The sequence below is a fragment of the Aulonocara sp. 'chitande type north' Nkhata Bay genome, linkage group LG9, assembly GCF_057382095.1.
Source record: "Aulonocara sp. 'chitande type north' Nkhata Bay isolate Kocher_YH1m ecotype deep benthic linkage group LG9, A_spYH_male_GT1.1, whole genome shotgun sequence".
In the NCBI taxonomy this organism is placed as follows: Eukaryota; Metazoa; Chordata; class Actinopteri; order Cichliformes; family Cichlidae; genus Aulonocara; species Aulonocara sp. 'chitande type north' Nkhata Bay.
In genome coordinates this window covers 17,247,440-17,275,087 of record NC_141352.1, presented here as the reverse complement: position 1 = coordinate 17,275,087, position 27,648 = coordinate 17,247,440, and the positions used below count along the sequence as shown (strand labels likewise).

General features: G+C 40.5%; 1 protein-coding gene across 8 annotated transcripts in view; it reads right to left on the bottom strand.

The window, feature by feature from the left end:
• eya1 (EYA transcriptional coactivator and phosphatase 1) overlaps positions 1-27,648 on the bottom strand; it is a 62,649-nt gene that overhangs the window by 14,975 nt on the left and 20,026 nt on the right. Inside the window, exons 1-12 of one of the 8 annotated variants that reach the window (XM_086306147.1) lie at positions 24,829-25,091; positions 17,396-17,523; positions 16,704-16,769; positions 15,300-15,377; positions 12,746-12,812; positions 12,220-12,365; positions 11,215-11,352; positions 6,935-7,017; positions 5,194-5,380; positions 4,423-4,565; positions 3,612-3,695; positions 307-396 (exon numbers count right to left, since the gene is read on the bottom strand). In XM_086306147.1, coding sequence (XP_086162273.1) covers positions 307-396; positions 3,612-3,695; positions 4,423-4,565; positions 5,194-5,380; positions 6,935-7,017; positions 11,215-11,352; positions 12,220-12,365; positions 12,746-12,812; positions 15,300-15,377; positions 16,704-16,769; positions 17,396-17,519 — 1,206 coding nt within the window. In that variant the 5' untranslated portion in view covers positions 17,520-17,523; positions 24,829-25,091. Of the gene's footprint in view, positions 1-306; positions 397-3,611; positions 3,696-4,422; positions 4,566-5,193; positions 5,381-6,934; positions 7,018-11,214; positions 11,353-12,219; positions 12,366-12,745; positions 12,813-15,299; positions 15,378-16,703; positions 16,770-17,395; positions 17,524-19,138; positions 19,406-24,828; positions 25,092-27,648 lie in introns of those variants that run through there. The other 7 variants (XM_086306149.1, XM_086306146.1, XM_086306151.1 and 4 more) reach the window with 7 other exon arrangements.

Genomic DNA, 27,648 nt, shown 5'->3' with positions numbered 1-27,648 from the left:
AAACACTAGAGCCTGACAAATTGGACTAGCTGCCATGGGAGTGGGAAGACAGTGGAGGTGGGGGGGCAGGGCTGGTGACCCAGGAGACTGACAGCGCATGTAAAATTCATGCCATCGCTTATGGGATAGATTACTAAGAGATTAGTAAAAAAGGATCTACGCTACGTAACAGTTGCTTCTTTTACTAAAAAATTCTCACACCCAGCACATCCACTCCTCTGGCCACTAAAATCATCAGAAAGTAAACAGAAGGCAATTGTGCAGAAACAAAACATACCAGAGTAAAACACACACAAACAGACTCACCTCTAAGTCGTTAAAGAATAAGTGCGTGTCGGCCAAGTTGAAGATCATTTCTTCCATCCTAAGGCCTAACGATACAGATGTTGGCGGGTCCTACAGAAAACAGACAAAACTAATTAAATCAAACCAAATTATTCTGAAATAAGTGTGTGTGTATACACTGTATTTTTGAAGAAGCAGATGAAGCAATGCAGAACAGTAAATAATGAAGTTCCCTGCAAGTCTGTCAATTAACACAAAAATCCCTTTAAATTCTACAGCAAGGTATTCCCATAAAAGAAGACATTAGGCGCACTTGAAAGTTTCAGTCTCTGTTTACGACCCTCTGAAAGGGACCAGAATAGTCATCAGAAATGCCACAGACAGACAGAATGAACCGAGTAAAACCATGCCTGTTCTTGGGAGGGGCAGTTAAATGGAAGAGCCGGGGTCACAGCCTCATCGTAAATAGCCCATTCTCCACATAGTTGTCCAGATGCATCATCTGATTGCTCTCTACATGATAAAATACGATTCCCTGTAAAGGTTCTTTAGTTAACTGACAGTCACTCCGTTTGTTCAAAATTAAAACTGCAAAATAATTCAACAGTTATATTAATCCCTATATCAGGCGCAACTACAAATTCCTCCTTAAATTGTGATCTCTGTCAGCAATGTGACACGTGCTGCAATGGTGATATGGCCGCACTGTCTGTAAGATAATACCAAGAGAGGAGTGAACAACACTGTAAATAGTTAATGAGCATGTGACAATGTGTGCAGTTTTCCTTTTAAAAGGTTAACGTATAGGCAAAATGTCATCAGATCATTCTCACATGAACATCTACAAAATTATAAACCCTAATGACTGTAATTGTAATGAAACTTCTTATGATTATAAAATTGTCCATTGTTTATTGTTGTTTTACTTTTGGATTTTCATATATATTAATATTACTATTAATTAAATAACTTGAGAGATATGTTTACATTCTTTTTTTGTGCTTGTTTGTTTTCATACATATTGAATGCCTTTTACATTTTAAGTCTCAAATCAGCAGAATGTCCTCAGCAAGTAAAGGACAAAGTGAAGACAAAAGCTTCCCGTGGAGGAGGTTTTCCTGCAGCTGGGTGAGACTTGTATAAGAGACAAGCCAGGCAGGACCAGAAGCAGGGATTAGAGAGTTAAACCACCTAAAGACACACCTGAGCTTTCTGCTGATTAGCTGTCACACCCCACAATGCTTATGTTTTCTCTAAAATGACAGAGTACAAACCACACAAGGAGAGCTCAATTCCCACTTCTAGAGGCTTTCTCCTTCCTCTTAACCTCCCAGTTTGAACCAATCTTTCAGTAAGAATTCATCAAAAATAATTAGCCTCCCACATGAACAGGCTACCAGCTCCCTCTTCCCAACCTCTGGCGCTGTTGGGTGATTCACTCTTATGGACTGGTTTGGTGGGAAAAGGCTGCCTTTTCTGCACAAGTGAATCCTTTCCAATTAAATCTAAACAATCAGTCAGTGAGGGAGTTAAGAATACAAGCAGGTCACTGCTCCAGCACCACCTGTCCTGAGATGTCAGTGGCTTTAGGGGGACGCCAAGCCTCCCCCTCCACCCTCAAGCCCCTTACCAATAACAACCCCCATCCCCACCCACTTTAAGCTCTCGCTCTGGCCAGCCCAGTACCAGCACAGCTGGCCTTAACCATCAGCTTTATGGGGGTGAGCTGCCTTGATGCCAATTAAAAGAGCTGATAAGAACAGCAGTGTGTTTATGTGTATGAGGGAGAGAGAGAGAGGGAGAGAGAAAAAAGTCAGAGAGCGCGCGGGTGGGAGGTCACAGAGAGTGAGCGAAAGTGTGGATGTGCACTCACTCAGATACACATCTATTTATAGCAAGTTTAGAGCAGCTAGGAGGGAAAACTGTTTTGTATCTTTTTTGTTTATGCCTGGCATCAATGAAAGCCAGAAAGGAGGAGAAGGGGGTGGAATGGTTGTGTTGGTTGTTAGTCTTAACTTTCTTTTCTAAGGGAGTTTATAGATCTGTATTTCAGATAAGGGCATGGCAGAGGGACAAAATCATGGGTTACAAAGTGAGTAAAATGGGCAGAGAGGAAGAAAAACAGAGAACAAATGAAAAAATCCAGAGCGAGTGGCTCTAGTTAGCTGTCGCATCCTATATGAGCTCTGATGGAATGGGCCATTATGGAGTTTCAGAGCAGCACACTGGAGACCCTATGTGTGATTATGTGTGTGCATGGTGCAAGAGACCCTCATGACGGAGCCACAGCTCCCTAAGCATTTAGCTCTCTCTTTACGCAGCAGGCAGGGCTGGGAATAAAGTAAATAAACAGTAAAGGGTCGTGGGGCAGCCCTCTTTCACCCCCAAAACAAAACACTACCCCCATCAAACACCCCTCATACCAGAACAAAGGCACAGAGCATGGGCTGCAGACGCTAAGCTCTCTGACATAGGAGGAGTAATATGTCATTTTCAAAAAAACAAAAACAAAACACTGCTCTAAAACAAAATTAAAATAAAATGCATATTAGTTTATGAATTTCATATTAAAGTCAATTTTTATATCTAGAAGGGGAAAAACAGACAGGATGATGTACTTTAAAGGAACCTATGACCTCAATATAACCATGAGAAAAGCATTCTGGCTTATTTCCCAAATTATTTGTTTTGAAGGTTTAAATTTAGAGAAGCAATTTACATGAAACAACAAATAGAAAACCCTGGAAAAGTAAACTCTTCATTTCATGAGCACACAAAGTTACATGGGATAGAAATGACCTTTCGCTATAATAATAAAAATATATGTTTGTTAATACATACATATTTGTTGAGTCTTAATTAAGCCAGGTTTGGCAGAATTTCTAAGCTCTAGTTTGAGTTCTGGCTGGGCTGTATTTAGTGGACTCACTCTCCTGCCAGGGTCTCCAGGGAGATCCCTGCCTGAGAAGGATGGATTGAGAAGCACTTAATTAAACTAACAATGTGGCATTTCTGAAGGAGAAAGGAACACTCAAGATGTGTCAATAGACATCCAGAGTGCAACTGTTGTGAGCCCCTACAGCCGGGCCTGGATGGGCCATGCAGAGCCCCCCAACAGCTGCAAAGAGCAGTCAGGTTTTTGTCAGATCTCATTGGACTCGTTTAAAAAAATAAGAAGAAGCAATTATCTATACATTGAGTTCTGCTCTATCGTCTCACTGTGGGGTTAGAGCAAAGTGAAATCTATCCTCTGCCCCCCTCCTTTTAATATTCATGCATTTTGCTGATAAAGTGAATGGCTACTGCCAGAGTCTGATGTCACTCACCCGTCCATATCTGTTGGCATAAGAACCCGTAAGCAAGGAATGGAAAATGATGATTGTTTCATCTAGGTCCCAGATGAAAACTCGCTAGAGAGATGGGGGGCAGAGATGGGGGAGAAAGAAACAAAGAAAAACAGAGAAAAAAAGAGGCAAAATCAATGGTGCACTCTGTAGGGCTGCAAGGTGATCCTCCTGGTCAATAGGCCAGGAGCGTATTCGTGTGCCACAGGGACCAGGATCCATTTGCTTGGGTTGGTCACCGCAACACTTCTCTCACCACCCCACTACACACTTTCCACCCCGTGCCCTTTACATTAGAGTAATCAATAGTGACAAACTAATTAACTAGATATGTTAACATGCCATGATGTCAGTGTTTTAATGGCTGCTATTATCCTCAGTCAAATTAATAACATATTAATGAAGAGTCCTCGAAATTACAGCAAGTTTATTTTGACACATGGTCACTATCAAAGTGGGCAATAACACCACTGTAAGCAACAGCTAGTGAGCAGTCTTCAGTGCGTGGTATATATGTAATACGTATCTCATCAGTGATGACTCACTTAATCACATGCCTTATTGTTTATTTATACGATATACAAAGCTCTTTATAGATGATATGCGTTTAGTGATGACTCATATATTCCACAATGCATTAATAATGCATTTAAAGTTAAGGAATCATGTCTTTAAGTATTAATGTCCATCAAGTGTTAAAGTTGGTGTGGCAGCCATATAGTAAGTGGATTAGTGTCCATGTGTCTCAGACAGGGCGAGGCTGTCTGTCGCCAAGGTAGCGGGTTCACCCTACCTCAAGGTCAGAGTCGGGCGGCGGTGATGGGTTGTTGTTCCTTCTTCCACGGCCACGTGACTTTCCATCCGAGGCTCGGCGCAATCGATCTGAATCTGAATCTTTAATGGGGGTTGATGGACTGTGGATGGTACTGTACTCTCCTGAAAGGAAGGAAAGAAGGAGGAAGGGGAGTATTAAAAGAGCGCACCGAAGACGAGCTTCTATTTGCTTTTAGAAAAGATGTTTAAAGGGACTATTTGTCTTGATGGAGGACAGACAGCATCCTGCAGGAGACATAACTTATAAGACTGCAGGTAACAAGCATGCCATAAATCAGATGCAGAACAAATAATAAAGGCTACTGTGCGCCATACTGATTTAATAAACAAGAGGTAATGGAGTGCATGTCAACTGGAAATAGCTAAAATGTCCTTTATCTAAATTGAATGATGGAAGTATGAAATTATATTTAGTTAAAGCCAGCTGTCTTCAGCGTGAATGATGACAATTTCAAATGCAGTCATAAAATTCTGAGTGGCTTATAATATACAATCTCAGTTGCAAGATGATGCAATAATGTCACATGAAATTATGGAAAATCTTACATCTGATTTCTGTTTTATCTCACCACTAGATGTAGTGGCTCAAACTGTCCTGTTCTTATGTAGTGGAAGTGAACATTTTCTCTGCTATGGAGAGCAAATTCCAAGAGACACACACCTCTTACCAGAATCAAACTGGTGATCTTCAGGTTATACAAGGCAGGTCTAGCTGAGGTTTAATTCCTACCTGCAGGGTTGTCTGTGAGGGCTTGGCTGGTGATGCCAGTGGGTGGTTCCTGGAGGGTGTAGGTAGTGGTGGTTGAGGGCGTGCTGGGGCTGGTGTTGTTACTTGTCATGTAGGGTGAAGTGTAGGGTGAGCTGTTATAATACTGAGCATACTGGCCCTGGCCGAAGGCTGGATAACTTGGGTAGTCCTGTGGAGTAAGTAGGGTAAATTGAAAAAGTTGATAACTTTTAATTAGTTGATTAAAGTGATGGCATTTCATTTAGTCAGACACATGTAAGGGAGTAAATTGCAACCAAAAACTGCTTGAATTCTTTCAGGGGAAGAACACTCATGATTTTCATTTCAGGATACAGACGATTACTTAGAACAACTTTTTATTAACCCCTATTGTACTTTTCCCTCTAAGAGCACTGTAGGGGTTTAGTGTTCAGCTTTTTCCTTTAATTTGACACAACTCTGTAGGTCACTTGTGTGTCAGTGTCCCTCAAGGTTTCATTGAGACATCTTCCCAATAGTGATGAAAAGAGACGTTACACACATGATGTCATACACTCCAAACTGGACAGCACTGGAGTTTCTGTTCATGGTTTGTGGAAATGGTGCTGTGGTAATGGAGATGACAGAGTTAAAAGAGACATCATGTTCAAAATTTCTTTGAAGAATTTGTCCTAAGTTCACTGCATCTTGTTTAACATTATCATCTCCATGGCTAGTTCATGACTTTTAGGGAATCCTTTTCTTAAATTCCCTTTTCTTAAGTTTCTGTCCAAAAGCCTGCCCAGTTCCAAGCATGCAAAAGGCTGGACTTATTTCTAAGCTGCTTTCCAGACAATGGCTCATTTGCTTGTCTGCAAATGCAAATGGAGATATCTGATGGCTCAATCGCGTTGTGTTCTTGGGCAAGACACTTCACCCGTTGCCTACTGGTGGTGGTCAGAGGGCCCGGTGGCGCCAGTGTACGGCAGCCTCGCCTCTGTCAGTGCGCCCCAGGGTGGCTGTGGCTACAATGTAGCTTGCCATCACCAGTGTGTGAATGTGTGGATGACTGGATGTGTAAAGCGCTTTTGGGTCATTAGGGACTAGTAAAGCGCTATACAAATACAGGCCATTTACCATTTTATCCTTACTAGGACCAGCGTCATAATACTGCCATCGTGACTTTTACATAAGTATTACCAGGGTGCTCACTCAGACACAAAGTCAACATGTTCAGAGAAGAAGTGCATGTCTGAGCAGGGATACATAAAAAAAAGAGTCAAATGGAGTGATATGTTCAATGCGATGTTAGAGGGAAGATTTAGATCAAAACACAGAGGCAGACAGAAAGACAAAAGGTAGCAGAATTGAAGAAAATAACTAGGTGGTTTGGCAGGGTAATCTGAGAAATGCCCTGCACCAGTGTTGCTACTTTACAGTGCAGATTCCAAAAAATAAATGCAAACACATGTTCTGTTCTGTCCTACATCTGGACAACGATCTGTCTTGTTTTTTTCCCCTCCTCCTTTCCTCTGTGGCATAATATACATGTGTTGGAGGAGGTACGGTAGATAAGCCTGTGTACAAAGCTTTTGACATTGTGAATGATTTATGTCTGAATGTGTCATGGGTGAAATGTAGCATATTGAGTACGCATGTTTCATGAAGATTTCCAAGATCAGTTCAAACCTCAAGTATAAAATGATAGCTGCAAATTGATACCAGATTAGAGGAATAAGGAGATAAGGGAGAAATCCGCAGCTACCTGTTGCGTGCTGTTGAAGCCAGTTGAGTTTGTCAGGGAGTTATTTCCTGTGTACAATCCTGACGTTGTTGTGAAAGTCCCACCTATGAGGAGAAAAACATTGGAACTTTAAGTTATGTTACATGAAAAGACAAAATTAAATCTGCAGCAGTGTAAATAAAATGGTGCATTGTTAGGAGGGGGAAAAAAGATTAATCTTGAAACAACTATTTTAGTAGGTGAACAGAGGGAGGCCTCAGGGAGAGCTCTAAACAGTGGCCTTATCTTTCTGCTCTTCCTCCCTTATCTGTGATTGGATCAGGCCTGATGAATGACAGTGCAGAGGTGGGGGGGAAAACCTGCTTCCAAGCCCGCACAATGCGAAGAACACAAGAGACTGTTGTGTGCGAGTTACCGAAGGGTGGCGCGTTGAGTAAAGGGGGTGGAAACGGTGGATGCACTCTGGACGGGACATGAGTAGGAGGTGGGGGGTGGGGGTATAGTGACAGAGATGTATATGAAAAGAGGGTTGAAGTTGGGGTGAGCAGCTCTGGCATGGTGTGCTACTGAAATCCAGCCCTGATGAATATGTATGCTTCTCCTTTCCACTTGTTCAAACTATGGTTCTTCTGGGTAATTAAATCACTCAAAAGGGTCAATAGTATCTAATGCCCTAATATCATACATGCTATGATTTGTAGCATAGGACAGCAGCAGCTGTTGGGACACAACATCTCTCCTCAGTGGCCATCCACCTGTACTGTCATGTCAAGTCAGAGAACAGCAGGAGGGACAGTTTAAAGGGGTCATACACTGGTAGAGAAACCAGATCCTAATTCTTGAGATAACAGTTATTGTGACGATTTAAAGAACTGAATAATTAACATAAAAATCTGTCTTCATTTGCATATTTCGATCCACAAATTAATATTAATTAATAAATGTTACTTCTAACTGTTAAAAAAAGGAAAAGAAAGAAAGAGAATTTGCCAGATTTTATTGCCCAAGGCTTAACAGCATTAAACTGAACTCAAATATTTATTTAATCACAAACAATGACTGCGAACTGGTCAACTAAGCAAAACTGGTTTATCCATTATAAAGATGTAGTGAGGGGGATTCCCATTTGAGCAAATGAGCAACAATCGTGTTTATAAAGAAGTTTCATTGCAAAATACTCATCGGAAAAGCTGTGAGTAGGGGCCACGATGTGTTGATGTGACTTTTATGTGCAGATTTCTCATCAACTCAAGTGTAATTCATTCTTATCCAAAATAATGCAATTAAGAAATGATTACTTGTGGAGTTTAGTATAAGCAAATTATTCTGCCAACAGTGTAATGCACACATTAAAATAAACAAAACTAAAAATCGAGGGTTTTGGTCAGTTCTGGTCACTCTCTCTCACTCTCAGTGACAGATGATTCAGTTTTAATTAATTAATTCCAAATGAATTGTTAAAAAACATTGAGCCCAAAAAACAGTGGGCTTTGTACCTCATTTCTGTCCATACAAAAGCAGCTTGTTTGTCCACATAGCCGTAGGGGACACAAAAAGGGCGCCGCCATATTCTTTAAACAATTTCTTTACCTATAACCGTAGTCATCCTACCAAGGCCAAGAAAGTATCCCACAGCTTCAGTGAAAACGAGGCAGGAGATAGATTTACTGTTCCTAAATGAGGACGTAATTACACCTTTGTTGTCAGACACAAACAGAGGGAGTTCCTTTCATCCTATGGTCATTGGCCCCATCAGGAGGGCCCTCCCACACCGTGACAAACATGAAGCAGCTTTCAGAAAGGGGGGAATGATTAGGGAAGTTTTTCTGTGTGAGTGGAGGGGAGTGTGTGTGTGTTTTGTGCGTGTGTCTTTTTTTGGGTGCGGGGGTGATATGGCAGTGCATCCAAAGCAGCATGAAGACATTGAGTTTTGACTTGTCAGTTAGCTACACTTGCAGCACAGTGGCTAAAAGATAAAAAGAAATACCTTTAAATTACCAGAATTTAATAATTATTTGTGCAGCATGTGCAGTTTTTACCTCCAGCATGTTTTACATCCCGGTAATTATCAGCGTTGCTCTTTCTTTTCTTGTTTAATATTTTAAGGGGAAGGAGATACGTAAAACTTTCCTGTGTTCGCTGAAGAAAGTTCAAAATACTGCGAAGGTTCAATTGAACAATAAGACAAAAACAAGATGCAAAGGCCGCAAAGAACAACAAATTAGCCTAATGCACAGTTCAAACAGTCATAAAAGCTCTCGCTGGCAGGTTTGAGGGTTGCTCTGTGGAGAACAAGGAGCCACATAAAAGCTGAGGGGACCCCCGCTAGCCCGGTGAGAATGAGCCCATGCTGTTTGGAGTGGTGGTGCTGGTTATAGCAGGGAGAGAAAGAAAGGGCCTTGTGGTTCCCCGGGGGGCATGTTTTCTCTCCCTCCCCCTGTCCTGCTCCAGTTAGTTCACTCACTCAGGACCAGACATCATCCCTCCCTCCTCTCCTCCTTCCCTCCTGCCTTCTGGCTCCACAATTGGAAGTCCATTTGCTTTGCTTGATCAGTCCCTTGCCATGGGCTATGTCTATCATCAGTGCACAATATTTGTAGCAGAAGTTTGTATGCCCCACTTGGGAATAGCCTATCAAGTCCAGATGGGGCTCTCCTTTTAAAAGGCAACCAAGGCTTCAGCTTCTTCAGCTCGCACTACCATTGGGACAGAATGCTGGAACCCAATTATTCACCTAATTAGCATCTGCTCAGCACCACCATAAAAACAATGCCTCTGTCTGTTTACGCTCCTCTAATATTTTTTGCCATTTTCGGTACTCCCTGAAATGCCCTACAAAAAAGTGCCCCAAGTGTCCACTTTATGATTTGGTACCTTGACTTTAGCAACCACACAAAGCTCGATCGCATCAGAGATGAAAGCAAAGAGCAAAAAACATTAATCTAATCGTCCTCTGCCTTGACAGCTGGCCACAGGCTGGTGGCAGCGACACTGAAAGAAAGGGGAGTATCAGATGTGGAAAAGGAGTCTTTGGTTGGGACACCCAGGCCTGAGGCACATTGCCCAGGCAGATCAATAGGCCGGAGAGAGTAATGATGATGGTGTGGCGGAGGGCCAGAGCCACAGTTAGAGAACCCAGGGCCAGAATAGTGGTCAATCTGTCATCTTACATGGCTGTCAATTACTAATGCACTTAACGCTAACATGGGGGAAAAGATAGGCAGAGATAGCTGAAGAGAGTGAGGGAGAGACTGAGATAGACGGAGGTTAAAAGAAAGACAGAGTAAGAGCATAATACTTAGAAGATGAATGGGAACATAATACTGTCATCATGAGTTAAACCACTAAGGGCAGGATAGCAGCTTGTGCACTCTGCCGCACATGCTCTGACTTTTGTTCCTGTCGTTCTCTTTCTGCCTCTCCTTTTTTCAGGTGTGAAGTGTGCTCCAAAATCTCTGAATGTGGCCAACTGTATTTGGTTAAGAGGCGTGGAAGAGAGGCTTCCCCTGCCACATCTGCTGCTGAGCTGGTGTTATTTATTGTGGGATGTTCTGGGGGCTTTTCAGCAACATGTGGAGATATTTCAACTGTCACACTTTAGATATTACAGGAGAGAATACAAAGACTGCAATAGCAGCTAGCTTGCTCAGTGCAGAGGCTTTCTGAACCAGAGAGAAGCAGAAAGAGTGTAACAGATACAGTCCACTGGGCATTAGGCCCGATCTACATTTAAACTGCATGGCTGGAGAGAAAGAGCACAAAAAGGGGGAGTGTAGGGTGCACAACTCATCTTAATCGGTTTCAAGGGCATAAATCTCTGTGTTCTCAGTTCTTAAACAAATGAAAATATGATCACAGGGAGAGAAAAAACAAAGGCTGGGGAGCGACATGGCTGCTGCCTCCTAAGTGCTTGCCATTTTTCCATCTGTGTTGATACTTTTAAGAGAGGAGAGGAAAGGAAGGCAGCCGTTGTGGCTGCACAAAACACCGCTGGGTTGCAACCACTATCAAGGGTGAGGGCGAGGGCTGTGCTGTGAATAAGTCTTCTAATGTAAAAAAAAAAAAAAGTAAAATAAACCTTATTTGAAAGGGCTGAATATAAAGACAGGATTTTGTGCATTACATCCAAAAAGAGACCCACTACAGAAATAGCAAAAAAAAAAAAAAGTTTGCCATCTATTTCATATGCTGTTGGGTTTAAGTAAAATGTATTTCATCTTGTGGTGTGTTTTCTAACGCACAAATTCAAACTTTGGAAAAAATTGGGAGAAAAAGCAAAGAATTCACAATGATGTCCTCACCCTGCATCTGGTAGCTGTAGGGGGCCTGTCCTGTCTGTGGTGTTGTGAAGCCAGAGCTGTAGCTTAGGAAGCCTGTCTGTCCCGGGGATTGGGACTGACTCAACCCCCCCTCCGTCTTTATGCCTGCCCACAATGGACCTAAATCAGTTAGTGACACCAGATCGGTTTGATGCACAGACAACAGTCAACACAGTTTTAAATTACACTGGACAGCAAAGGGACACCACCTCTGTCTGTTAGCATAACACACTAATCACAGTGGATGACTGGTGATTATCTGTTACTGATTTTCATCATTTGTTGTTTGGAAATTTTATCTTGCGCTGAGTTCCATCACTCTGCACAACAGCACACTACTTTGCTCGAAAACCAAAACGCATGTTTGGATTAGGCTTGTTTTATTTTATGATTTTATTAATAACTGTTATTATCATTTAGCAAAGGTCACATGAAAAGATGCACAAGTAACAAAACATTCTGCCCGTGTTTGTGAGCTACCCTGACCACTGTTTTGGCTGAGTCAGTCACAATGTAGTCTCTATGCGACGGCAGATTGCAGGACTTTATTCAAATAAACAGTGTAAATTCCTCCACATATTGGAGAGTCTTGTGGGGTCAAAACACTCCAAAGACTTAGGACAAATAAAGTCTACAGTAAGCGATGTACTCTATGCTTCTCTTGCGATGCCAGAGGAAACCAGTTCTTGTTTTCAGATTTATATCAGTAATCTTTCTGATCTATCTGAACAGCTTCATAAGCAAATTTTCTTCTACTGCACTGCAAGACAATATGCAGGCACTAAACAACAACTCAGCATCTCTGTTGGTTTTGGTGTACAGGAGGAATTCTGGGAACATGAGCAAGGTACTTTTCCTAAACTTCATGAAGAAAAAAAAAATTAGTTGTGCATTTTCAAGACTTTGGGTTAATACAATTTCAAGAACTCTGACATTATTAACAGACTCTCTCCAGCAAGAGGAGGCAATCATTTGTGTTAATCTTACCATAAGCTGGTATGCCATAGGGCTGGCCAGGCTGGGGGTAGCTAGCATAAGCTGCGGCCTGCTGCATTCCTGTGGTGTACTGCGCCTGTCCATACGCAGCCATATTTTGGGATGAAGGGGTAGGAAGAATATGCGGATATGTTCTGCTATTTGAGAAAAGAAACAAGAAACTAGAGTGAGAAAAGGAAGGCAGGAAAAGTGAGGCCCGTGTTTTACCCCCAAAACCATAACACAAACTTTGCTAACTGAGAAATTCCTTGTGATTGAGCTACTTCGTTCTAAACAGCCAGCCAAGCTGTAAGATAGACAGCATAGCAAAGCTCATATACATAGTGAAAGAACAATAAATGGCAAAGGAAATTTTTGCAAGATAATAATTACAACAGATTTCAGAGTGCGCTGGCTACAGACACCCATGCAAACAAAGCCAGTCAGAAAACCCCCATCTAGCAGAAGGATCTAATTAAAGAACGAAATGAAGTTGGATGCTGCTTATTTTTTTACAGAAAAATAAAAGAAACCTTACTTGGAAGGGTAAATCTGTGGAGAGAACTGGTGCGTTTGTCTTGGGCTGAAGCCACTGGTTCCAATAGCTGAGGAGAGTTAAAAAGAAAAGAGGCAAGCACATATTTAAACATTAAGAAATAAGGTAAATATTATCTTTTGCCAACAGAACTTCTGGATTCCAAGGAAACAGTAATTACATTGCATTACTCTATTTATTTTGGTAACCTTATTTAAGGTTGAAAACCGGAGAGTTATAATGAAGCAAAATAATCAGGTAAAAACATCAGGTCCTCCTGCTGACCCACGTATCTCTGAGATACTTCTGAGCCGCTATGACAAACACTGGTGTAAGCACACACACACGACGGCCTGAATCAGTCTCGGCTTGTGGCTTAAGATGCTTTGGGTCTTTCTAGCCACAGCCATATCTGAAGTGACGTCACTGATTGGAGCTAATGAGTGCTACTCGTTTCATCACTGATGAGTATATGCTTCACCGGTGCTCTTAAGGTTGAAATACAAGCAACTTTACAAGATTTTTTTATTTTGAGTGCAGAAAAAATTATTTAACTCTAGATTGCCTTTGTCAGTCATGCTGTATGAGGCTCTGGCTCTCTGTGCAATAATCAGGGGACACTCAAACTCACTCCACCCATCTTCAATTTTGTACATATTTGTACAATTCCCCGCCTTCATCAGAATAACTATAATATGCATTCACTTGTAACATTAGTTCTAAAATTACTACACTAATTATAGTTGTGGGGTATGTAAAATTGTGCAATATCAGCTGTCTCACTCCATTTTCCTATATAGTGTTAGAGGGTTTCTCCCAAAGCCGCCTCACAGATCACCCCTTCTTCAGTCAAACTGTGCAGGTGAGAGTAGGTGATAGGTAGATAGGTGCAAAGTTGAGAAATAAACTGAGACAGAAACATTTTTTAAGCATCAGACTGCTATTCATGGTAAATCACAGAGATGCTGATTTTTAAATATGCCTTTTGATCAACACAAAGCCCTACTTTAGATAAGACAGGCAACTTTAACACAAAGCTGCTAGCAAGCTCAGATTAAACTGAGAATTAAACTAGCTAGTGCGGTTTTAAGTCAAACAACTCAAAATGTACTTTGCATTCTGACACATTCACAGCACAGGGTTCATTTTTCCAGCTTGTCAAATAACAACAGTCACAAAAGTAGTTTAATAGCTATAATTTGATTATTTGTAGAAAATCCTCCCGGTTACTGTTGCTGATGCGTGTGTGCATGTGCACCCATGTCAACCCACAGAGCACGTGTACGTTAACAAAAAATATAAATTTACTTATAGGACTCTGGTAAATAATTCTGAATAGAAAGAAAATCTTTAAAAAGTCAAAGTGGAAGAGCTACCTTGAATGGTGTTTTGCAAATTTAAACTTTAAATGTTAAAAAAACGCAAACAATATTAGTCATATTGAATGAAATCAAAATAAGCTAATAAAATGCAAGAGATAGCTGTATAAATTAAAATCTGTTAAGCTTGACAAAATTATTCAGTTAGTTTAAAACCAGAATAATTCGGGGAAGCAACAATCTCAGTCTCGGCATTTAACTGTACCGGAGACGCAGTTTTAAAACATCTGTCTAATCGGTCGTGACATGTAAAATAAGGGATTTGGTTGCGGGGGGGGAGGGCGCTAACTGTATGTAACTGTAAGCCCAAACCCCTCACACACGTTATTAATATTGAACACTTTTCCCACATCAGTAGCACCTGCCACTGGACAAAACTTGCTCTTCTGAAGAGCGCTTTGGGTTTCCCCCACGGAGGATATGGGGTATAAGATTACTAAATTTCATTAATACTGTCAGAGACAAAAGTCATGCTGTGATTTATGTCCTCCGAGCATATAGTATCAAGCATTTAGTTAAACGGCTTAGGAAATAAAGGCAAATTAGCAGCAGGTTAATACCATGTACAGCTGCACGTAGTGCTATTAACAAATGTTTACAGCAAAGATTTACTGCAGATGGTGGAAAAATAAACCCCCCAAATTTTAAATAGTTATAATTCCTATGATAGTTCCAACAATGCTTATCATACTCTGCGGCCTTTGTTTTATTTAACAATGTGTTTATGTTAGAGTGTGTGTGTGTGTGTGAGTGAGATATTTCCTTGCTGAAAGGAAGGTGTGAAAAGCCTAGGCCGATAGGCCGATTGGGTAACAGCCCGTGGAGATCGAGGGCCACTGGGATAGCGCGTCACTCCACTGGACAGACAAGCTCAGTGCATTACAGGTCATAATTCAGTCCTCACTGACATGGGAACCAGTGGAGTCAGGACACACACACAGGTGCAAGCAAGCACAGCATATATATATGCTGACAGTTGAGGTAGATCCCCTTGTTCTTAAACACACTATCACACAAAAACACACATTGTAATGTAGTTTTAGCTGGAGGGACATTTCCCGGGTACCGGCTTATCAGTCAGTCATCTCTATGCTCATCTGCTGTGTGTATGAGAGAGAGGCAGTCGGACACACATTCACACACATTCACACACACACACACACACCAAAACGTCTCACCTGATCCTGAGAAGCTATCTAGAGAGGTGTCTGCTACTGAGGTGGCGATTTCGGTGCTGCTCATTGGTTCTGTTTTAACTGCAAACAAAGAAGACACATTCTCAGCAAGAGCACCACATCAATGTCAGGAAAAAAGGAAAATCTTGTCTCACTACATTAGGCTTCCACATTTTCACAAACAAAAAATACTTTTTTGGAAAAAAATAACATTTAATAAGTGTATTGCATGTAAAATAAGGTCAGCTAATTTAAATGCACAATACATTTGCAGTAGTCTTAAGTACATGTATTACTGAATTGTCTAATTATTTTTGGTAGCTAGATTTTCTTTTGATCTCTTGTTATTTATCTTTCAGAGTGACAAAATAGAAAAGATCAAAACCGCAATAGGAAAGTTTTTATCTACTTAAAAAAGAACCATGAATTAAACTTTCATATGAGAGTGGATTCTAGTAAATGTAAAATACTAAAGCTTTCTATTATTATTTTAAAGAAAATAACCTCCTGACATATCAGTACTTAGATGTGGGATGAATGAAAATAAGTGCAGTAGATGTGCGTTAAAGTCGCTGATAAAAAGCGATACGCAAGTACGACTGAAATGTCAAGGAAATATATGGTGTATAAAATCTTTTTAAGAGGGTGGGGAACGCTGTTTGACCTTGATGCTATTATACAGCTCAGCAATAGATTTGCAAAGACAATTTCACAGCTATCTGACAGCTCAGGATTCTTTGAAATCTATCCATTTCACTTCAGGCGGGCTGAAGGATTGTTTTCTTCCTTTTTTGGAAAAACAGATTGACAATGTGGGCAAAGGAGTCATGCTCAGTGGAATCCCTCATGGTTGAAGAAGCCATTTGCTGTCATGTTTTACATGTTTCCACTATGCTTGCTCAGTGCAGGAACATATGCTGACAAAGGGTAGTTCTTTTCAACAGCACACTGATGAAAAATAGTGGTAAATGCATGCATAAACTAGCATTCAGGTCACAGAGCACACAATAACCACTGTATTCAGGAAATCAGCATGGAACAACCAAATTAAAAAATTAAGAATTATAATGCTTATAATGCTTATATGCAAGTTCACAGTACGACCAATCACTAACAATGAACTCAAGTCAAGTCTGTGTCAAACCATGCTTGAAACAGAATGCCACAAAAAATAACAACAAGTACCAGAGTTTCTGAATGAAAGGCACAATAGTTGAGGCGATTTTATAATGTTGCAGCTGGTAAATAGTAATATAATTTTAAGGGGAGATTTTAAAGAATACAAATTTCTTCATGAGTCAAGTAGATGGTTCAAAATTACAATGAGTGCTTTCAGTTGAGTTGAAACAAACAAAAAACACAAAACACCAAGTATTGTCCTTTCATTGGCACCAACAGTAGACAAACCTGCAGCGGACTGTGAGTTTGAACCTAACAACCAGTCTGCAGTGGTAAGCATTGTGATGTTATCACCTATGGGAAAGACAGAATGGCAAAGGAACACATGACAGTCTACATCATGACTACAGGTCCTGTGTGTCATGAACAAACAAACAAAAATAATAAATTTAAAAAATACTTCTAAAGCTTATCTGACAATGTGGTTCTTTTAATAAATTGATGTTTTATGATTTGGGGACGACTGCTTCACTAAACAAAGGCTCAGATTTGAAGCACAGGTGAATCGCCTGAGTGACTATAACAATGTAGAGTAGAAACCAAATGCAAAGTGCCATCATTTCCATTTGTGGGCTTTGAATAATTACATGGGTGCTTAAATAAACAGCTAATAGTCACGAGAAAACGACCAACAGAGGTACTGAACTGTGTTAAGGCTGAGAACCAGCAAATGTCAAATGAATCCACGCCCCATTTTAGTATCTTGTTAATACTATATTACAGCAAAAGTGTTGATAATATATCCTAAAAAACTTCTAAATATCAGTTCAACACTCACGCTGGCTTTATTGCTGTAAAGCATCGATACTGTGATAAAATCCTTTTAGGTTTACTGTCACAATTTTCAGTTATTTTAGGAACTTTAGCAAGCATTAAAAGAGAGAAAGGTAAATGTACGCACAACAGCACTGCACACATACCTTCAGTGCCATTGGGTGTCATGGAATTGTTACCGATGTGTGAGTTGTCAAGGTTGGGACCATTAGGAGATTCACTGCTTCCACTTACTCGGCTGTGCGGACTGGCTAGATCCTGCATTTCCATAGACCTGACGACACACACACACACACACACGCAGGCACACATCAAATCAAATTAGATAGTCTGGTTTCAGGGAAGGCGCAGAGCTCTCATGCAGAATTCTGTGTACACCCTCGTGCACGGTATAAAATGGTGAACATGAGAGAGTAAAAAGCACAGTGTATTCCACTGCACTTACAGTAGAAAAATACACAATTTAATGCAAGTTTACTAATTTCTATCTTGCATGTGATATTTTTCTACTTTACTACTTTAAATAAAGCAATTTTTAGGCTGTGCTAAATGCCCAGAAAAAAAACAATTATCAGATTAAAATGAAGGAAGTACACAAGACAAAATGTTACACACACAAAAAAAAACAAACTGTGTGGAACAGAGTGATAAAATGACTGTTAAGCATTTTGACAGCACAGTTTGAGATTTCTCACTGGCAGTCACAATTTAACGTAATGTGAACGCAAAATGTTTACTCTTAATTTAGTCTGATGCTTCTTGAAACAAAAATGGCCTTAAGTATATATCGTTTTGTGCGATAATGAAGACTGTTAACAGATGTTTGCTGGTTGGAAGCAACGCACAGCATGCCTGTTAAAAACGCAGCACTCTGCTTGATTATAAGAGTCTATGCCTCAGTGATGGGCAGATGAGAAGCTCATGAGGCATGTGTTTGCTCTGGCAAGCTCCTTAATTGTTTCTGTGTTTATACAAAAGACCACGGCACTGAAAACCTTATTCTCTCTTCTCATTTGTGCGCTCAAAGGATCTGATTGAGCACAGACAATGGAGCTAAAAGAAGGCACGAGTGATTTGAAAAAGTATGGCCACAAACTCTACACCCCATTTGTTTCTGCCGCAGCTCCCATTGCAACAGTGAGTTAATGAAATTAGGATAAAATGTTTTGTACATTGTACTGTCATTTTTAATTATATTGCAGGGTTTGGGGTATCTCTGCTATCGACAAACATCGGCCTTTACAAAAGGCCACAAAGATAAATGCTCAAGCAACTCTGAGTAGTCTGAGTGATATCAGATGCCACCAAGAAACAGAATTATGAGATAAAAACATTAAATTATGATATGCATTCACTGGGTTTAAAATAACATTGCAATGATATTATGTTGTAATACTTTCCAGTAGATTTTGGCAGATGTAGTCATTTCTTGGGGTTTAAATCCAAATCAATTATTTATGGGAAATATATATATACATTTAGGCAAGACAGTACACACCAAAAAGGTAATTATAATTAACAAAAAACAGCAACACAAAAGTCCAAGTCAGTCTTCTTCACGCGTGCTCCAGTAATGGAAGCTGCATTGCCTTTTTCCCAAAGGTATATTAATTTACTCCTCCCCTAAAAATATCACACCCGCTAAGCATACTCTTAAGGATGATCCAGATCCTGACCCTATTTCTTGCACACACGGCTTAATCCTGTTTTCTTTTCCTTTTGCCAAACTTTTTTGTCATTAACTGACGGCTAAAAAGCCTCCCATCTCTAATCAGTCAAGCCGAGAAATGCCGACAGTTCTTTAGCAGAATTTCTAAAGCAATCTCTGATGCCACACAGAGAGCTACATGTCTCTGATGCTCCTGGCACTGGCACAACTGTGCTCTTACCTGGACCTAGATGGCTTTGAGTCCTCTCAAACCACACTCCCTTTCTTTATTCTGCCTCCACCTGCCCCAGCAGAAACAATGTCACTCCTTGTTATTGCAGCTCGATGTCACAGTCCGGAGCCATCCATGACACAAAAAGGCTTGTCTGAGAAAACATTATTGTTATTCTGGAGCAGAATGGGAAGAGAGGGCTAGCTGGGGAACAGAGGCTCACATTGTCTCGCTCTGAGCCGCAGCCCCGCTCCACTGTTGTTTCCTCCTCCAGGTCCTCCCTCCTCCCTGAGCAAGGGGAGCATGGCCAAATGACGGAAAGGTGATTCATCATTGGTCTACGACAGCTGCAAACTGGATTAGCCCTCCCCCAATCAACATGCAAAGCGGCTTAGCCAAGGTAAGCAGGAAGGGGTGGGGTGGAGGGGGGTGATGGGGTGTGGGGAAGGGGGTGAGGGAGTGTAGGTAGGCAAAGGGGTGAGGGGTTGTGGATAGAAGGGGGCTGAGGGCCAGTAAAGGGTGGGAGAGCCTGCCTACTTTCCTGCTTGCTGCTGCTGGAAGGAAGATGGGACTTGTTGAGCAGTGGCAAGTCAAGCGTGACACCCCTAGCATCTTCAGCAGATCTTTCATCTGCAATTGACACTATCTGAAATTTATCAGCACTCCTCCTCTAGGCATACTGACAGGTCCTAATGACCATCAGGGCTGTCTTCCCTAGGCCTGCCTGTGCCTGGGGCACAATAGAAAAATGCACAACTTCACAGCCGACTCACAATGGCCATGAAAAAAAGAACGGGAGAAATACACACACACTTTCTTTGCAGTAACACAAAGGTTCATGCTTATGTCTTTTTTTTTTTAGCACACAAAGACACATAACTCATTTCTGTATGTCTGCAAGTGTACACACACACACGCTCATGCACAGGGCACTACAGAGGCCCCCAGATGAGTGGCGTAGACACACACACACACACACACACACACACACACACACACACACACACACACACACACACACACACACAGAGAGAGCACTTTAGAGGCCCTCAGATCAGTGGTGCATCTCAGACAATGAAAGAGACTGGAAAGGAGAACATGGAGAGCATATGGAGCCACATATGTTTCCTATGACGCTACGAATGCCTCTATTACTCTCCTTTAGCTGACAGTTACATTTTGCTGTCCACTCCCACTCTGCTTGTCTCTCTGCAAACATCAAGCAGAGCCATATACTTGCATGGCTATAACACTATATTAGACCTGACTCCAGCCCACCATGGGAATACAGGGTCTAAAAAAGGTCAAAGGTATTCATATGGTCAGGTAAAAAAAAAAAAAAAAAGAGAGAGAGAGATGGAGCGAAAGATGTATAAAGTCTTTTTTCAAAAATCCTGCCATGATTTTTTAATGGCTGACTGTTTACATGAGCCAGGGTAACCTGAGCTCCATGGTCTAAGGTTTTTTTTCTTTTTTTTCCCAACAGGCTTTGCTCTTCACACCGAGGCAAAGCCTTCATGAACACCATTCCAGCTTTACAATTTGCCTTCTCTCCCACTGCTTACGATACAGCCATCTTAGCAAAAATAACCGGTATATTTCATTCTCACACCTCACTTTTACTTTCACAAAGCACAGACAACAGCATTTCTTCCTCCAATAATTTCTTAATACTGAAATACACAAAAAGGATGAAAAAAATTACAACATGAGTAAAATCTATATTTATAGAACAGAAAGAAGAGGCAAAAGCAATGGAGACGAAAGAGAAACACATTTTGCCACAGAACATTAAGAGAGATCACAGAGTTGGGGGAAGCTGTGAAGCGAGAGTGTTGTGGTGGGCTGATGTGGTATGGTGTGTGTGGTGGCTGGCTTCTCTCTTCAACAGTTCATGCCAATAAAGCCATTACCATAGTGGTGTGTCAGCCTTTGCCAGCAGGTGAAACCAGCCAGGTGAAGGGGGTGAGGGAGAGCAGGGAAGATGGGAGAGGTGAAGGGAGGGGGCTTGGATTTAAAAGCAAAAACATGCCTTTCTTCATCACCGCTAAACATTTAGTTTTTTCTTTAAAAAAGGTCTGCATTTAGCATCTTTGATGTGCTTCTTTACTTCAACCTGAACTGCCAGGTCTTTGAAGCTAACAAGAACAAAGCCTGACTAGATGAAGCGTTGGAAGTGTCATCAAAAGAAAGAAAAAAAAAAGAAGTGCCACAACATGCTTCATTCAGAGCCGTTAGCAGGCTTCTTTTTTTTTTTTTACTACGCTTTACTTATTTCAAGACCTGCATTTCCAAAGATAAATATAGCTACAGCCAAGCTTTTAGCTAGATCATCTGAGCATGCAGGGTGCCTGACCAAGCACACACTGTTTCTTCTTCTTTGCTGCATATACCTGTTATTATACAAGCAAGGGTTGCTTATTTTCATATACGCACTGACATAAAAATTGTGATTTGTTTAGTATTTTAAGATGTTAATGCAAATTTAAAAAATGCACAAGACAAGTAAAAAGTGGCATTTTTCAGTCAATAGCCCCTTTGTCATTTCTAATACATATTTATCTTATAATCTGCACAAAGTCTTTTGTATTTTACAGAGTATATAAGCCATGTGTTGTGTGTTACAACTTTTGCAAAACAATGCTTTAATCAAAATCTAACTTTAAAACAACTAATCCCCACTTAAGCTGGTCAGCTGAATCCACATGGTGGCCCAGGAAAAATAAATCCACTCGCAAAGAATGTAGATGCGGACAACAATTGGACACAGATGTGAGTGGAATTAGGCACAGTTTACAAAATGCTACACTTCACTTGTGTCTCCATACGAGGCCAAAAAAAAAAAAGCCGGCTGCCAACAAATGCAACATTGAATACACTGGTGCTTTTTCACCCTGTCAGTGTTATTAATTTTACATAAGCACTGCACATTTCTGATAAAATGAAGTGACAAGTGAAGTTCAATACTGTTGTATTTTTAATATCCTTTTTTTGTTTACAAGAAAAACTATTTCTGTTGTTTTATTTATTACGACTTCATCATGGCCCATATATCTTATTAAAAAACAAATCTAAAGATTATTATTATTATTACTTAAAATATAATAAATTACTTTGGTTTTTTTTAATGCATACATATAATGGAGGAGTATTCTTTATATTTTAGCAATGTGTGCGACGTGCAGTGACAAATGAAAGCGCATGGTGCTTGACATGCAATTTTAAATTTTGTACTTGTCTACAATTAAAAGCACAATTATTAACAGATGTGCTGTTTGTTGATGTGCAATTTGTTGCTCTCATTTAGTTCAATATGACATTGTGCTCCAGCAATTCGCTCAATGGCTACATTAAATCTGTTAATACTGTGCTCTTCAACCCTCAAAATTATTTCCAGAAGGCCACTTTGCCTTTGAGGGGCCATCAAACAAGATTTAAGGTGGACATTTTATCACAACCTGCCTACCACCGTGACCGCTGCAGAATGAGAGAGGCTTTACGAGAAAAAGGTGAAAGAAAGTCCAGGGACAAATCGGAATGATTATGAAGCTTTAATACTCGTCGTTTTAATTTTCTCAATCCTGAAAAAGCAATTTGTTATACTGAGAAAAATTAGTACTTGCACAGAATAGGAAACAATACACATTTTAAATAGACTTCAAATTGACAACGCCAAAGGTTGCAAAGTAGTTTTAGCAATATCTTTTTTATAAAAACAAAAACATAAATAAATTAAATTAATTCTGTGCAATGCAGTTGAAATGAAATACATTTTCTCAGCACCTTGCTTTTTATTCTGACTCGGCATAAACATATTGCCCTTTACACACAAAAGGCACGAAAGTGGGTATTAGTGGTTGAGGACCTGCAATAGCAATCATCAGGAAAGCTTAGAAAAGGCTCGGAGCACCCATTTCCTGCTCTTTCAACCACATATTCCAGATCTAAACAGGGGTGTGTTAACAAAACAACACCCCACAGTATTTAGTAAACAACCCCTTTCCACTAAATGCCCAGCATGGGCTACTTAATAGGTGCTTTCCTATTACCTTCTTCCTTCTCTCGAGCTCTCTTCCACCCCTCCATCTTCCTCCCTAACAGTTGAGTGAGGCTCGATCAATTAGCCGTCTGTGTCTTTCACCATTTTCAATCTCCTCTCTGAGAGAAGAGGATGAGAGCTTGGCCGGCTAGACACATCCATACGGAAGGCATCAGTCCTTGGGCAAACAATGCCACCATCACCGCCGACCACTCCTGCTTATAAACACTGCTTCTACACATGCATGAAGCACTGCAGCCAGGCAGAGAGACCCTGATCTCTCTCTGTGTAAAGCAAATACACAGTGTAAACAGCCCCAAATCAGCCTGCTCATTATCTGTTAATTGGATAAATACGGTTATTGTGTGAATGAATGGCTGCAGCAGGCAGTCAAACACACTGTCATGTTTGTCTACATAGAGCGGAGGCTCACTAGGCGATCCTAACCTCTCTATTTCCTCTCTTTCATCAGCACACACCTTTTCTAAACTCCAAAAAAGGGCAGGCGTTTGAAAATGGCAAGAATTAGAGGATGAAAAAGAAAAAAATTTCAGAAAGATGAAATGCGCTTCACACGGACACACACACACACCATACAATAATTCCTCGACTTGAGATGTAAGCCTGTGATCATACGCAGAACATTAAACCAGAACATCCTTCAATTAGAGAGGCTAGTGATTACAGTGGGTGAGTCATCTTCGCTACACGTGAAACACTGGCGAGCAGAGACGCAGCACGGCCGAGAAGCGGGGTCTGTTGTCGTGTTTAGAGGCTGTGAGCCTCTCAGGTCTTGCAACATTCCTCGCTTCAGCAGATGGCATTAGATGTCAACTGCTTTGACTGTGCTCATTTTGTTTGTTCCGCCAGTAACAAAAAAAAAGGAACAACGACAGTCCAGCATCTTTCCCACACTTCAACAAAATGTAGTGTGTTAAGGAAGAAAAAAAAAAGAGGCTCCCATATTTCAAATGTGAATTTTGATGTATTTACGGTCTTTGTATTATTTTGAATGCCACTAAAGTCATTGGGCTTTCTAAAAAAAATTCAAATATATTTTTACTCGAAGGTCAAAAAATTAACTTCGATTTTTTTAATGACTATAAAAAAATTATATCTGTTTTACACTGGTAATTTACATCAATAAATTATTATTTTTGTAGACATATTTGACTGGAAACTTGTAAAACTCAGCCGGACTGTATGTAGTATAAAAACAGAGTTTAGTGTATGATTTTGTGTAATTTTTTAATTTTATATTAGCTGGATTTACTAACGTAAAATATAATTAAATACTTTTGCTATCTATCTTTATCATTAATAAACTGCAGCTACCGCGTGAAATTTAAAGCCTTACTTTTGAGTTTGTTTACCATTATTTTTGTAAGATGCACTCAAGTATTACATTTCTTAAATTGCAAAATTAAGGGTTGTCATAGGTGCTGTTTTAAAAGATAATGTCAGTCATAATTGTCACTCTTTCTGCTGACATTAATGCTTTAATTGAGTATTATATGCTTGCTTAAACACTGACAGAAATGTATGAAATAAGACAAACTTTCACACACACTATAAGACTCAAGAAATACTGATCATGTCAAGACAGTTAGTAAACCAGAATGTCAAATAATTATCGCACAGAAATTAAAGTCATACTCACTAGAATTATGGTTGAATCACTGTGTGTTTATCCCTTCTTTATCTTCCTTAAAAAAAAATCTTCTTGAGAAAGATCGTTCAGTCCAGCAGAGCGGGTGGCAAACTTTCTAAAACACGTCTCAGCTGTCCGTAGAACCTGTAGCACAATAAATGTAAACTACAAAACTACTTTTTTCTTTTTCATTTTAGGTGTTGGAACCCATTGAGCCCCACGCGGTATCTCAGGAGACTCAGTCCCATTGAGAAAGAGAGTTGTCCGATTACTGCTTCAGGCAGTGACTAGTGAGTGTCTGAGGAAGAGGGAAAAAAAGAGAGAGAGTGAGCGAGAGCAAGGGAGAGGGAGGGAGGGAGGAAAAAAGGCAGTGAATGAGGGAAGGAGAGGGAGGCTGCTGCCGTTTGAAAAAGCAGAAAAGTTGCTCGGTGCTCTCACAGGAAGACTTTGGGTCTGGAGGAGGCACGGGGGAGTTGTGCCTCACACCAGCTTCCCATATGTCATTAACTCAAAGCTTTAAGCAATAGAGTCCTCTCCAGATTGTATCAGTGGAGACTAAGACAATGAAAAGGCTGATCTCCCCACTGCCCTGTCTGTCCACTGCTCTGCTCACAACCCTCAGGGCTCACACTTTTCTTCTCCCCCCTTTCTCTGTTGTTTTTGTTATGCTCTTTTTTTCCCACCACAAACCACATTTTTTTCTTTCTCCTGTGAGCCTTGGGTCATTGCTGGATTTCTTTCTGTCACAGAAGGACTTCAGAGAGTAAACAAGGGGCTAGGTCATTAGCTAAGGTGATGGGAAGCCAGAGGTTTTAAAAGCGGCCAAGAAACTCGGCTCTGTTCATCTCCACAGCACTCTAGTGGAAGTCCTCCGTCAACCCATACACACGGCATCTGTGTGCAAGGTAATGACTGCCTTCTGTCTGCTCCAGGTTATTATTTCAACTGCGCAAAGCAGCAACACAAGGCCACGCTGCTACTGATGAGCTTGAACTGGTGATTTATTCAGGCTGGTGATGAGGCGTGTACAGATTTTGCTTCAATGTGTCATGACATTTTTTTTTTTCAAGAATATCAAGTCTGTGTAAATAATGGCTGAGATATCAATGAACCGTTTAAAATATGTTTAATTTCCACAAAATAAAGCTGTGGGTTAAATACCAACTGTAGTACTGACAAATGATTACCAAGAAAGAGGAAACCATACATTTACTATGGTAAAGAGGTGGTGAGAGAAAAAGAACACCCACTGCCAGAAGAATAGCGTGCTGTGTTAGTGGCTGGGCTTTTTGTGTGCTACTTGAAGATCTTGTTAACTCCCAGTCAGTTGGTGATGATAAGAAATTAAATAATGTCACACATGTCACCGAAAGAGCACGTTCAAATCTATATGATTATGATAGTATTTATTTAATATTAATGAAAATGAGTTAATCAGTTTGCACCTGATCAGCTGTAGTGTTCAAGGCCCATACTGAAAGCAGGTCGCCACCAACCGGCCTCTGTGTAGCAGTAGTCAACGAGGAGCTGACAGAAATAGATCCGGGCTGCACTACTCCTGATTTAAACACAGTGCAGTAATAATGTGGACGTGCCTGAAATGCAAGCGCTGCCTGCCTTTCCAAACCCTCAGCCCACAGGTAAATCCACAGGATCACATTGCAATATCAGATCACGAAATATATTGCACATTGAACAGATTCTTAATAGCTAAATTGACTAATAGATGCTTGGGGGCTCTCAAGTAACTAGTTCTAATAGCAGACGGGTACACATGCCAATTAAGATACTACATTCATTCAGTGACTCTCCGTTTTAAGTGGCTGTGTAAAATTAGATTGAGATGTAATTTTGCAAGTGAGTTATTTTCAAATTGTACAGTATAATTATCCAGAGTTGTTTATGTCTCATTGATTAAACTCAGATTTTCCTCTTACACTCTTGCATGCATCCTGCATCTGAATGTTGTGAATCGAAGTTTCAATCAATCTAGCAGTTTTACTGCTAAACTACTATGTTCATGTCACGGAGTATTAAATTTAAGGTCAATAAATGAAAATTATCTTACGGAAAATAGCAGATTGAACTTCGAAGTGAATTGTCAATATTATGAGTTTTAAAACTGAAGTTTTGCACAGAATCAAAAAGAGCAACGATACACTATCGCAGTTAGGGGGACTCAACATATTCAAAGTAAAAAAAAACTTGCAGATTAGAGCAATAAAATAATCGTTTGTGGAACTGTAAAAACTAAGAGTGCCTCTACATCTGCCAGATGGAAGCTTAACAAAAGATGCACTGATACTGTTCGACTGACATCAGCGCTAAAACACCACTTGCCAAAAACTATATCAAGTAAGAAATTTGAGAAGAGAGCTAAGATTAAATGCGAAGCCGTTCTTTATTAAGGATTATCTTGATGGGACTCAATGGTCTTCATGAGGGGCTGCAGGGATGCCTAACTGCAATTTAGAGTGAGGAGAGATCTGCACTGTCCTCCACTGCCAATAGGTTATCCACTCAGCTTCTTGCACACATGGAAAGAGAGACTTCAATTCCAACTGGCTGATGCAGTTTTTCAGATAAAGAATTAAGAGTTAACATAGATCTAACTCAAGTAATTGTGGCATTTTTTTTACTCTGTTGTTCCACAAAGGAGAACATCTCAGTAAAGTGAGTTTACCTAACTTGACAAAGAATATATAAACAGTGTGAAGGGAGCAGGAACGGTGTGACAAGGGATCAAGTGGTCCAGATGAAACAAAATGCTAACACCCCGGTGACACAGTTGCAATATTTTCATATGCATATGCTGCAAACTTGTTTGGG